This window comes from Vicugna pacos, chromosome 17, assembly GCF_048564905.1.
Source record: "Vicugna pacos chromosome 17, VicPac4, whole genome shotgun sequence".
In the NCBI taxonomy this organism is placed as follows: domain Eukaryota; kingdom Metazoa; phylum Chordata; class Mammalia; order Artiodactyla; family Camelidae; genus Vicugna; species Vicugna pacos.
Window position 1 is genome coordinate 24,208,964 of NC_133003.1, and position 13,121 is coordinate 24,222,084.

Consider the following 13,121-nt stretch of genomic DNA (forward strand, 5'->3'; position numbering starts at 1 on the left):
GTAAGCATTCTTTACATATTCTGGATGGAAGTGCTTTGTCAGATATTCATATTGCAATTTTTTTTCCCCAGTCTGTGGCTTACCTTTTCGTTTTCTTTATAGTTGAAGCCAGAAATGCTCATTTTAGATGAACTCCAATTATCTTTTTTTTTTAATGGTTCAAGCTTTTTGTATTGTAAGAAATCTTTGCCTGTCCCAAGGTCACAAAGATTTTCTCTTAGGTTTTCTTCTAGAAGTATTATAGTTTTTACTTCTGCATCTAGATTTGTGATTTATTTCTACTCAGTTTCTATATATGATATCAGGCTTGTTTTTAAGCTATGTACCCCTTCCTCTAGGGCTAGATAAGACATGACTCTTTTGAGGTGTCTACCAAATGCCCCTGGTGTTCAACAAAGTCTCTCACTGCAACTGGAAATAAAAACCTCTCCCCATCCTAAATAATTTGGCTCATAGATTCCCAGCACTGTTCTTCCCTTTGCCTGAGTTTCACCTATGCATGCACAGATTATTGTCTAGGAAAGGACTTGAGGAGACCCTTGAACAAATGTCTTGAGCTTTTCTTCTACATAGCTCTTTTTTCTCCACACTGTCCCTGAAAATTCTAACTGCTTTGGCTTCTTCAACTTTGTCTTCTAAACTCAGCAAGGCTGCCAGGCTCTGCTTGTGTTGCTCCTCACTATTCTGAGATCTGGAAATTGCGTCCAGCAGAAAGTGGGAGGGAAGACCAGAGGGCTCACTTCATTATTTTCTTTCCCACAGGGATCCTGAGCTGCCTGTTGTCCAGTTTCTGCAAACAGCTGTTTCATGATATTGTGATCTGTTTTTTGATTGCTGAGAGAAGGGTGAGTTCTATACCAGTGGCTCCTTCATTGGCAAAAACCTCTTCATCTACTTCTGCACAGGCTCAAATGTTAAATTTATCCACATAGGAAAGATTCCTCCGGCTTCAATGACAAGTCCTACTGGATTCCTATCTCAAAATGAAAAACCTTGGGCTTCTTCCTGGTCCACCTATTATGCCTAGAAAAATGATCGTAATGATGCTCTCGGTGAAAAACCAAGCAGATGAGGGACAAGGAGAACCAAATGGTGTTGAAGAACTCCAGATACACAGGAGATGGGAAGCCCACAGAGGTGAAAGGGGCAGTATCTCTGAGTCACGAACTGCATGTGAACACTGCACACACAGCCCTGGAAAGCCCCAGCACTGGAGTGAGACCCATCTGGTATGAATTCCAGAATTCCGCTGAGTGGCCACTGCAACATTAGACAATTCACTTAACCTCTCTGTGCCTCAGTTTCTCCAGGTATAAAATAGAAAAACATGAGTACCCACCTCACGTGGCTAATGTGAGAAGTAAATGAGTAAGGCTCAGCATGTAATAATCACCCTACAAATGTGACTCGGTATTGTCACCAGATCCAAAGCACCTTCAGAACCTGTGGCTCTGACCTCCCAACCAGAGGAGGCTTTACAAGGAGGACTGAAAACAGATCCTACATTTTTACATGGTCTCAAAATATCTGCCCACAATTTACCTATTAATTACAAGGGAAAAGGGTTAACTTCACAGTGGCCTGGAGGAACCACCTTACCCAAGTTGTCAGGGAACACCACCAATGCTGGTATAAACCAACACCAGCTGCCTCTGGGTCTGACACACTGAGGCAGTCCCATCATCACTAATGTAGCATCCTTACCAAAACATATTATCTGGATATAATCATGAGAAAACATCAGACAAACCCAATCTAGGACATTCTGGCTTGAATTCTATAAAAGCATCAATAAGAAGACAAAGAAAGGCTGACCAACTGTTCCAGCTTAACAAATTGTCTAAAGTTGTGGTGACCTCAAGCACCCAGCCAGACCTCCAGCTACCAGCCTGGCAGCCAATCCAGCCCAGCTGAGTGAGGAGCAGAGCCATGCAGAGGCCTAACTTGTACAGGACAGACTGCATGTCCTACAGCTTCAAAGGAGAGCAGTATGGGCTAAGATCATTAGAGGGTGCTTCTTGCAAGATGCAGAGCACGTGGGGAGGAGAAGGAAAGGTATTTAGGGGAAAGAGGACTGTGGTAAGAGTGAGGAAGCGGGGACAGGTCTGGCAGGTATAGGGGCTGAGAGAAGAGCAGCAAGTGGCATCTTCCCGCAGCCCAGGGTCTGTTATCATGGCTGTTTCCCTTGGCCCGGGCTGCAGGGCAGATAGTGGTGGCTACAATGTCCACAGCACAGCAAGAGCTCAGAAAAGGAGGATGAAGGCACCAGGACCAGGAACCCGGCTGTCCTTCAGGACGCCAGGATCCCACCATAGTCCCAGGCAAAGAAGGACCCACCACATAACACCACTGGCAGCCATGGCCAGTGGGAGCAAGGACCCAGGAGCTCCTGGTACAGTTTGGTGGCTCATCTGCTGTGAGCAGGGTCAGATAGCACCCCCTGACCCCATCTCTCCTCGCCTGCATGCCTCAAAATCAGCCTGAGTCAGGTCCACACTGACCCAGCCAGAGAACCTCCACTGCTGGGAGAATAAGGTCACTGTGAAACGGCTGTGCCCAGGACACTGTCCCAGTCGCAGCAGTGGCCCTCGAACTCAGGCAGGCCCTCAGCAAGACTACAGTGTTTGTTTGATGTTTTTCTGGAGATTTTTACCCATTTTGGTTATTGGTAAATTATTCATTTAAACATACGTTGAGAAAAACAAACCAGTATTTGTTTTTGCTAAGTGGACTGAGAGGCAATTTAACATTCCTGTTTACTCTAATTTCATGTAAGAGAATTAGATTTTTTTTTTTTTTTTTTTTGCCAGTAACTGATGAAATTTCTCACAGAGCAATCTGGGGACAGAACTGTAAAACCAGAGAGGAGCCCGGCCCTCACCGAGTTGCAGCCATGGTGGCCTCCTTTCTGCTGCAGCAAGGATGAGCTGGGGCGCTGAAGATCATGCTAGAAGCACGAGTATTTTGAGGACTAGCTCTACAGTTTCTCTCTCTGCAGAATCAGGAAAGAATGAAAATGGACTGCCACCGGATCCCAAGAAGCAAAGTTCACCAAAAAGGACCCTACAGGTCGCCGCAAATGGCCCTACCCATTGAGCCATCTGACACCACCACCCACAAGAATCTCCAGCATCATGACTACAGCATCTTAGATCTCAACCTGGACCTCTTGAAATTTAGGATGCCTCAGCCCTCTTCAGGACGGGAGTCACCTCGCCACTGAGAGCCCAGTTTAAAGATAAATCTTCCATTGTCCTGCATTCTTGCCGCAAAAATAAAATCTGCTCACCAGTTAAAAAAAAACATAAACAAAAACAAAAGAAATAGGGAGGACTCTTGACAGGTTCATTTGAGCCTCCCTGCACTGTGCCTGCAGGACCCCAACACCTGCCTCTCATCACCAGCATTTTCTGTGCTTCTGGATCCCATGCAGCTCCCGAGCTCAGACTGAGGGTGGGGAAGTGGTGGAAACAGTCGACTTGCAGTCCTCAGATCTGCTGCCTGGAATCCCCAACAGCAAACCCAGGCCAGACAGGAGCAGCCCATGTGTGCTGCACGTCGGGTCAAGGGAGCGCCTAGTGAGTCTCGGCTCCATGTGCAGACTAGGCACACACGTGGGTGCAGGCAGCCGTGATTGCTGGAACAACCTGCAAACATTTTAGCTCCAACCCACTGCTCAGACTGAAAACTACTTCCCTACTCTGATGTCACCTGGACCAAGGCGTTCATGCTGCCGGGGCTGGAGGAGGCGTGGTGCGCAAGGTTCATCTCTTCCTACAGGACTGCCGCTCAGCTTGTGTCCTTTAACCCAGGCGTTGTCACTGCCTCGTCTCTCTGCATCATTTTTCATGTTATTGAGTGAAAACGTTTCCTCAGAAAACAGAAAAGCCCATGAAGAACACTGATGCACTTCAGAGGCGGGAAAAGCCCAGGAACAAAAGCTGGGCGGGGAGTAAAGCACTCTGAGAAAGGTGAACACATGAAAACGCAGGTTGGTCCTGACGTGTCCCAGCCTACCGTGCATACAGCCGCACCGTGAAGGATTAAAACAAAGGAAAAGCACGAAAGTTCTTGACACCCGTCACTTGTTGGTGACAGGGAAAACCACAGATACTCAACACCAAGCCTTTAGAAGAAATTTTAGAGCCCAGGAAAACACTGGCTGAGCGACCCTTCCTCCCCGCCGCCCCCATGGGACTCGGCGCCCTGGGAAGGCCCGGCCTCATCAGCTCCTGCCGCCGCCCCCGCCTCCCACGGAGCGGCTCGGGGAACTGGCTCCGGCGCAAAATGCCCCTCAGCACAGAGAGGACACAGGGGAGGCCATGTCGGATGGGAAGATGGGACTGTGGTAACTCAAGCGAGAAGCCCTCTTCTCACGGGCAAGGCCATTTCTGGGGCTGACAATCCTGCTGTGATGGTGCAGGAGTTCTAGAACGTGCTGTGCTGATGGCTGGAGCTCTCAGAGGCGACGTTCTTCAGCAAAGCCCAGCTCCACCACAGCCTGGAGCCACGCTCACAGAGCGAGGGGCTGGAGGTTCCCAGGATTCGTCCACCTGGGCGTTAGTCTCTGTGACCACACCGGACAGCTGCTCACAACCGAGGCTGAACCAAAAACCCAGGGTGGAAGCACCTCCACTTCCTCTGCACTCCAGTGGAGTGTGGGGACCGTCAACAGGAGCCAGGTGACAATAAGCGGCTGCTTCCCTCATTAGCTGAAAACGGTGTCTCCAGAGCAACACGGCCTGGCTCTACCACTCACTTGGCTGTGTGACCTTGGGCAGGTCACTCAACCTCCCTGAACTTTTCTATGAGATGGAGATAACATGAGCACCCATCGCTCAGGGTGGCCAAGGACTAGCTAGGCTACACACAAGGCCTGGTACCCAGCGGCCAGCCGTTCCTGTCACACCGCCTACCTCAGGAGGCAATGCCAACAGGATGCGGGCTGGGAGGAGGTCACTGGGTCCCCACTTCTTCTCCTGCAGCCCCAAAGACACAAACAGCAGGCCTTTCCCAGGGGAACCCTATGACTTCTAAAGGGACGTGATGAAACTGCTTTAAAACAAAGGTTCTCAAAGAAACAATCCAAAAGGAGTATGAGGTAAATGCAGAACCCGACTTGCCATCCATTAATTTAACTTACCATCCTTTTAAGTGCAAGCTGTAGAAAATAGGCCTGAAATTGAATAAAGAAGGCTTGAGGCTTCAGTAGGTATAGCTTAGTGGTAGTGCGCATGCTTAGCACGCACAAGGTCCTGGGTTCAATCCCTAGTACCACCATTGAAAGAGAAGGCTCTCTGGAATCCCTACACTGCCTCTTGCCCTGGGAGCCTCTGGCCGCACACTCTTCAGTCGCCAGAACCGATGGCCACACCCATGGCCTCCTACATGGACCTTTGCCCTCACCTCTGTCGAGAGCCCCTCATATCTCCTTCACCTAAAGTGCTGTGATTTACCAGTGCTTCCTCAGGGCACTTCCCCAGGTCTCCTGGCAGAATCTCTCTCCTGACTTTCAAGTGTCTTCAAGCATCTTCAGTTCTCCTCACATTGCACCGGAATAATCTGTCAGCATGCCTGCAGCCCACTCCAACTGTGAGCCCCTCAAGGATGGGGGACTAGGTCTCAGCTCTTCTTTAACAAGGCAGCACCCAGCACCATGCTTGGCACCCAGATCCTGACAGTTCACTGTTCTCATCCTTCCGGGCAACATACTGACCTTCTGATCTGTTCTGCTAGAGATCATATGAGAGTCTGCCGACTAATCCACAAACTGAACATAGTTCTCAACAGGGGTGATTTTCCTCCCCCAGGGAGCACTGGGCAATGTCTAGAAATAGTCTGAGTTGTCACAATGGGCGATGAGAGGAGCGGGTGGGGAGCTACTGGCATCCAGTGGGTAGAGGCCAGAGATGCTGCAAAACATCCTACAATGCACAGAACAGCCCCCAGTACAAAGAATTATCTGGCTCAAGGTGTCAGTGGTGCCAAGTTGAAAAATCTTGGGTTAGATGGATAACTTCCTAGTAGTGGAATGATCTAATAAAAGAGGCACATGGACCACTTCTATGCAAATGTGAAGAGAAGGGTCACTCTTAAGGGCCATCCCTACCTCTTAAAAATATTAACTACTATCCTTATAGTCAAAGAGCACCAGGGAAACAAATTCTGTGAAAACTAGCAGGTAACCTAAAACCACTGAGGGCCCCGGAAATCCCTCCTCACAGTTACTGAATGGACTTAGGTACACCCTCCCCTGCTGCTCTGGGAGGCTCTACCTCAGACACTGGACCTCAGTCCCAGGGTGGGATCAACATCTCCACACAGCCAGGGAAAACCTGCACAAAGGCCTAGGCCAGAAAAGCAAACCTACGATGTCACTCACACATGCATGAAATGATTGGTAGGTCATTTCAAATTTATATGTTTAATGTTATCAATAGCCACAAATCAGTCTGAGGTACCAGATTGTCTCTGGACATAAAAAATAATTATTAAGAAAGAAAATCAGAATTGTTCAAATAGAAAAAAAAATGAGATGAAGTAGCCAGCTATACAGAGTAATCAGAAGTATATCTGTGGAAACGGGTGAAAAAGTGGCTAAGGACGACTAGGATCTGAGGGACAGGCTGACATCTCAGCTCTGTACCAACCGACTGGGACTTTGTGCTAGACACTTCACCTGCTCACTGTCTCTGTAAAATGAAAATAACCCCTCTTTCCCAGGTTCCTGTGAAGCACGTCAAGTACTGAGGACAAGAGACAGCACACTAGGGACTCAGTAAAGAGCTAGTGGCAGGAAAGCTGGCTGGAGTGGACGGTGCCACCAGCCATTACCACAGGACTTGGGGCCAGTGAAGCCAGACACTCAGATGTGGGTTCATTACCTATAAGTGGCCTGCGCCAGTCCACTCACTGTTCTCTCAAGGCCCATGTGAGACTCTGCAGGCAAAAACACAAGGAAGGGTCAGGTGAAGAAAGGAGATTCTTACTTACACCAAAAGCCACCTGGTGTGGGTGCATGCTAATTTGGAATTGACAATGGCTACACTGGTTGGGTTACTTTTGTTTGTTTCCTTCTTTTACTATTACACAGTCTAAGAGAAGAGGGTTAAAGGTAAAGATGTTGAGCAAATAAGATAGAAAGGGAAATGTTTAACCTAGTTCAGAAAACAAGCTACTCAAGCGCTAGTGAAACGTTCTCCAACTGAACTCATGAATGCAGATGCTGTAATAACAATGAGGTGATGACACCCACTCACCACCGCCTACACACACACACACACACACACACACACACACACACACACACACACACACACACACACACACACACTACAGAGGGCCCAACGTGTGCCTGACACTGACCCAGCTTCCTTACAATCTTTCTAATCCCTGCAGTTTCGGAAAAATCATCATCCCCATCTTGCTGGGGAGAACACCGAAGCTCCAAGAAATTTGGGGGCTGGCAGAAGCAGAAATGACAGCCAGGTCAATCGGTTCCAGAGCCAGGCATCCTGCTATTTCTAACCACTTCTAAATCTCCTTCATAGGACTTCATCTTCATGCAAATGTTATACTAATTGCAAAGGATTTTAAATGCAGGATCATTAAAGCAGCAGAGGCTTGACAGGCCCTTACAGGGCAACATTCGACAAACAGAGGTATTTAAAAGGCTAAAAAATGCACTTCATTGCTTTATTCTACAACTCAGATTGTCCCATAACTCAGACAGCTTCCCCTTGCTCTGATTTCATTCCAAATTAAAGAAGTTTTATTATAAATAAAGAAGTAAGTCACCGTTATGGATAAATGCTACCACAAAAGTCAGCATTTAGAAAACCTGAAAACTTTCTAAAATTCAAAACTCCCTAACCAGCTACTGGACTAATGTCGGCCACATTCCTTTCCCCTGTGGACACAAGACCAGCCAGGGACAGAAAAGGGATGTTCTGCCTGTGTTTTGGCTGGCACTCAGTGGGCAGAAAAGGAAAGCGACATTTATTAAGTGTGTGTTAAGTGCCAGGCCCACAAGCTCCAGCTCCATTTCAGCCATCACTGGGTCTCATTAGCTAACCAGGAGTGAAAAGTTACTGGTGGACAGGATGTTGACAAGATCTCAAAGTATCACCACCACAGAGATAATCATTAATTGTAAAGTGGAAAATGTACATTTACAAGGGAGAGAGTTGGAGTCCTGCCTCCTCAGCCCAGTAATCGGCCTTATTAATTATCACTAATAGTGGGACTGCCTGATGTCACGTGCCACCTGGAGCAGTGTGATACGAAGCACACAATGCAGCTCACGGAGTGCTCTCGCTGTGAAAAAAAGGTCATTAGAATCTAACAGCTTCTCCAGACCAAACTCAGGAAGTACAGGGGTCAGAGAAACCACCTAAACGCCATAAGGTAACACCCAGACGGCTCCAGGAGGTGGGACACTGTACATGACAACTGACCAGGACTCTTCAAAAGGCAGTGTTTAAAAAAAAAGTGTGTGTTTGCATGTGTGTTTAGGAGAGATTACCAAATGCAACGTGTAGACCTTGATCAGAGCATATTTAAAAAAACAAACTGCTGTGACATCTGGGGAAGTGGGAATATGGATTGGAATGATACTGTAGAGTTATAAATTTTCTTAGGTGTGATCACAAAACTGGTTATGCAGAAAGCTGTCCTTATTCTTAGGAGATAACTGATGTTTTTAGGGATAAAGTGTAATGTTGGCTGCAACTTACTTTCAAATGAATCAGCCTCCCCCTGTCCCCACCCAAAAAAGTATACAGAGATAAATGTGGCAAAATGTGAACAATTTCTGAATCTAGGTGGAGGACAGATAGGTATTCACTGCATTATTTTTCAGCTTTTCTGTATTGCTGACATTTTTAAAGATAAAAACTGGGATGAGGTGGAGAAAGGTGATCCCAGGAAAGGCTGTCCCAACAAGAGCATGTCTGTGCAGAACACACAGGGAGGCCAGTTCACCACGGGAGAAAACAGCAGGGACTTTTACTTGAGATTAAGGTTTCAAAGCTGGGTTGACTGGTTTGTGATGTTACTTTGGGGCCTCAGGAAAAAAGCTATCATTTCTCAAGAACAGCAGTGCTCTTGTAAAACACTGACACCTTCTCCCAGGTGGCTAATCCTCAAATCGGTAACATGAAAATAGATAGGTAGATTTATCCTGAGCTCTCAAAATGCTTGTTTTGTTAAAAGCCAATTCTGTCCACACTTCAGCCCAGGACTGATGGTTCATGGTGAAGGGGGCTTGAGTTTGCCTTCACAGGTCCTCAGAGTAAACAACCACAAATGGCAGCACACATACTGGCCAACACTGACTTCTGGCTGACGGCTGAGCCACTGACCAGCGCTGGAACAGTTTACAAGCTCCAGGATAGCTTGGCTCTGTCTGCTGTGACTTCGTGGAGTCAGAGACTATTGATAAAGCCACCAAAGCAAGAGAACCGCTTGGCACGGAGATCATGACAAAGGTCCCTTGCTTAAAGCATTTCTTTCTACTCAGACACCCAATGCCTTTCAAATGACATTCTAGAAAACCCAGAGGGGAGAGTCTCTTTATAAGCTTTCCTCTGGGTTTTTTTGGGCTTTCCTTACACACAAAGGGTACCTTAGCTGAAGCCTCTCGAAAGCTCACCACCTGAACAAGGTGAAGCTGACACTGGGACATGCCCACGGACAGTGGCCTGTAATAGTCTGTATGTTTATGTAGCATAAAGAATCAGCTAGATATATCAACCTGCATACCAACTCTCAACTGCCTGGACTGAGATATCTGAAAATCCACACACAGTGAACCAAGTGCCAGGATAAGAAACCCTGTGAGAATCAAAATCCTCTCCTGAGATATATGATGTGTAAGAGCCTTTATCTCCAGGTGAAAAACACAGCAACTTTGTACAACAGAAATGAATACAACATTGTAAATCAACTACACTTCAATAAAAAAATAAAAACAAAACACAGCAACTTGTAAATGGAGAAAAAAGTGATTATTTGGGTAGAAAAAGAAACATAAAGGCAGAGATCTGAGGATTCACCGAAATCAGGATGTTAAGTGATGATAAATACTACACGGCCTGTCTGGCAGAAAAATGGGTCTATCTTACAGAACAGAGCTGGTCCAACAGGAAAACAGAACAGTATCTGCTGTTTTCAAAACTGAGTGTCGGAAGTGTCCGAGCCCACTGCCCAGGGGAACGAAAATGCCTGGAAGGGAAAAGACTGAGATTCCAAAGAGGACACAGGGACTGTTAGTTTCAACTGCTCAGGAGAGATGACTGGTATTTAAGACATGCTTGATGAAACTAACAACGGTTGGAGTGGCCTAACTTTAACAAACCCAGACTTCCCTCAAGGGCTACAAGTGAACAGTCTTGTCTGGGAGCCTGGCACTCCTGACAGCAGCTCTACCAGACTGAGGAACAGGTGCTGTGACTGGGAAGACCAAAAGCCCAGACAAAGCCAAACAGCTTGCAGGTACACTTCCTGGAGACCACCTCCATCCTCTTCCCTTTCCCGAGCAAAGTCCATTCCAAAATGTAAAGCAGCTCCTTAGAGATTTTCTCTTCTTCCCAGCAGTGCAAAATGGAAAAGCCCCACTGTCCTACTTCATCAGAACAAGTTTAAGAGATAAGAAAGGATCCCAGTTAGTGGGATTCTCCCTGACCTGCTGTCTGCTCCTAGGTGGGGGAATAGGGCTCAACCCCATGTCAGTGTCCAGGGCAGGCATAGTTCTAGCCTTTCCAACTCTCCTCCCCAACACCCCTATTCATCACTGTCCCAGGACCTACTACCCATCGCCACAAGTTCCCTCCACATCTAGCCTTACACTGAGCAAGAGACCACTTCCTAGTCCTGTCTTTGCATACAGAAAATACTGACCACAGCAAGATTTGCATTTGTGCTCTCACTGAAGATTAAAGGGATTGTCCCTGAAGACTGTCAGGACTAGCACCGTCACTCTGAACACATTCAACTCAGCACACTTCTCAGCTGTGAGCAACTCTGCCCCGTCATAATCACATTTGCTTCTGTGAATCACACCTATCAAGCCCTAGGGAATAAGTTGGGCCATCAGCATCAAACCCATGAAAACAGCCAGGGCTATGCTAAGAAATCCTAAGTTAGGGAACAGATAAAAACTAAACCTAGAGTTCATTCAGAGAGAAAGGAAGGCCAGCTGGAGGAGAGAGAAGTGGGGAGGGGAGTGCAGACCCACGCACAATGTCTCGAAAACACACACATACAGTTCATGCACCCAAATCAGCAGCTGAATTTGGCTAAGCTGGCACAAATTATTACTGTGGGAACAAGTGAGTATTTGTTCAGCAGGGAAAATATCAAGGCAAATAAAGACTGAAAAGGAGAGAAAAAGTAGCAAACATATACAGCCTGGGACCTGTTACAAGACTTCTGAAGGCCAGGCAACCAGAAAAAAAGTGGTGTCCAATAATAGCTTCTTTGGGGTTACCTAAAGCCTGGGAGAATTGACCAAACAAGTCCCACATCATAAACAAGCAAAGTTGTAACTCCAGCTACTGGACCCTACAAGACACATGCACTCAGCTGCAGGATCCTTCACAAATGCCAAGAAGCATACTTCCTGCAGGAACTTCCCACTCTGCCCATGTGAGCACAGTGGGGAAGTTTTGAGAACTTGTCATTTTGGAATTAATGCTTCTGTGAAAATAGTTATAACCCTTCCTTCCCCTAAAATGCAATCACAGGGGCACTAGGCCTAAAAGCCAACCGAAATTTCTTGTTACTTCTAATAAAGGGAAGGATGCACTAAGAAAACAACATAACCCCTCACCATGTGGCATATATAACACACTGGAACTTCTGGTTTTCCAGAAGGGCCATCTGGGGCTTTCTTCCTCATCATGAAACTCTCAAGGAAGGGTCACTGGTGACTTAACACAAGGATTCTGAGACCTCTTCGGACTCTGAGTCTCCTTCTCCTTTAAGCTCCTAAATTGCCCAAGTCTCATGGAAAGGAAGGATACTTGAAATACAAATAAAAGTGATTGGGGGGGAGGGGGAGGGGTTGGGAAAGGAAACTTGCAGGGGAGACTAGATACAACTTAATTAGGAAAGCTTGGGACAGAGACGGAACAGGTGGGCCTGTTTAGGAAGAGGAGAGGAAAACGGAGATGTGGGGAAGAAGGCAGTCTGGGTGGGTCCTGCTCCACCAAAACAGAAAATTAAACTGAGAAGGGACGGGGCGGGAGGGGTCGGGGTTGCGATGTCGAGAGTGGGGATAGTACTGGGAACCGAATGCACGGCCTAATAAGCCACATACTGCAAGGTGGCAGGCTTTACATGAGAACGGGAGTAAATCTTGGAGGAGTGAAGGTGAAGAAAAAAGCTCAGTATCAGACTGGGCATTTAGGGATGCGGATTCAAATTGCGAAGTGGAGGCTAAGAAGAGCCTTTAAGATCTGGCAGAAGGGAATATGCCACCGGGGGGGTCATGGCCGCAAGCTGGAAAGTGAGGTAGCTTTCATTCGCAATGACACGGTTGGAGGAGGGAATCTCGGAAGACAGGTGTGCGCGGGTAGTAGGAGCGGAACATGGGTGACCCCTGGCTAGAGGCTGCAGCGATAAGGCGAGGGGCTCAGGATCCTGGGTTGAGGGCCAGAGCTCCCCATCGTCTGGAAATGCTCAGCCTGGGCTCGCGGGAGGAGGACACCTCCCGCCAAAGGGCCCGGGTCCCCAAGGCCTGAACTCCTCAGGGAGGAGGGTCCCCGAGGCCGGGCAGGGCCCGCGGGCTCGTGGCGCAGGGCCTCAGGAGGGGCGAGGGTCTCGGACTCACGCATCAACGTGCTGAAGGCCACGACGCCGAGCAGCCCCTGCAGGAAGATGCCGAAACTGTGCATGAGCGCGCCGCTCTCACAGCGGCCGGCCCCGGACGCGACGGTGGAGGACGGCCCGCCTGGCAGTGCGCGGCTCGCGTTCCCGGCGGGGCCCTGCATGGCGGGCCTGGCGAGGGGCGCTGGGCGCCGCCGCCCGCCCGCCCGGCCTCGCTGGCTGCGGGAGCCGCGCCGCCGAACCCGCGTCCGAGCCGGGAGCCGGTACCTCCGCCCCACGGCCGACTCGGCACG

The 13,121-nt window shown here is 48.3% G+C and overlaps 1 protein-coding gene and 1 pseudogene across 1 annotated transcript in view; one reads left to right on the forward strand and one right to left on the reverse strand.

The window, feature by feature from the left end:
* Positions 1 to 13,121, reverse strand: part of STIMATE (STIM activating enhancer) — a 48,521-nt gene extending 35,400 nt beyond the window's left edge. Inside the window, exon 1 of the mRNA XM_031686429.2 lies at positions 12,833 to 13,121. Within this exon, the coding sequence (XP_031542289.2) occupies positions 12,833 to 12,992 (160 nt within the window). The 5' untranslated portion in view covers positions 12,993 to 13,121. The remainder of the gene's footprint in view (positions 1 to 12,832) is intronic.
* Positions 2,894 to 3,223, forward strand: LOC140686574 (NADH dehydrogenase [ubiquinone] flavoprotein 3, mitochondrial pseudogene; annotated as a pseudogene).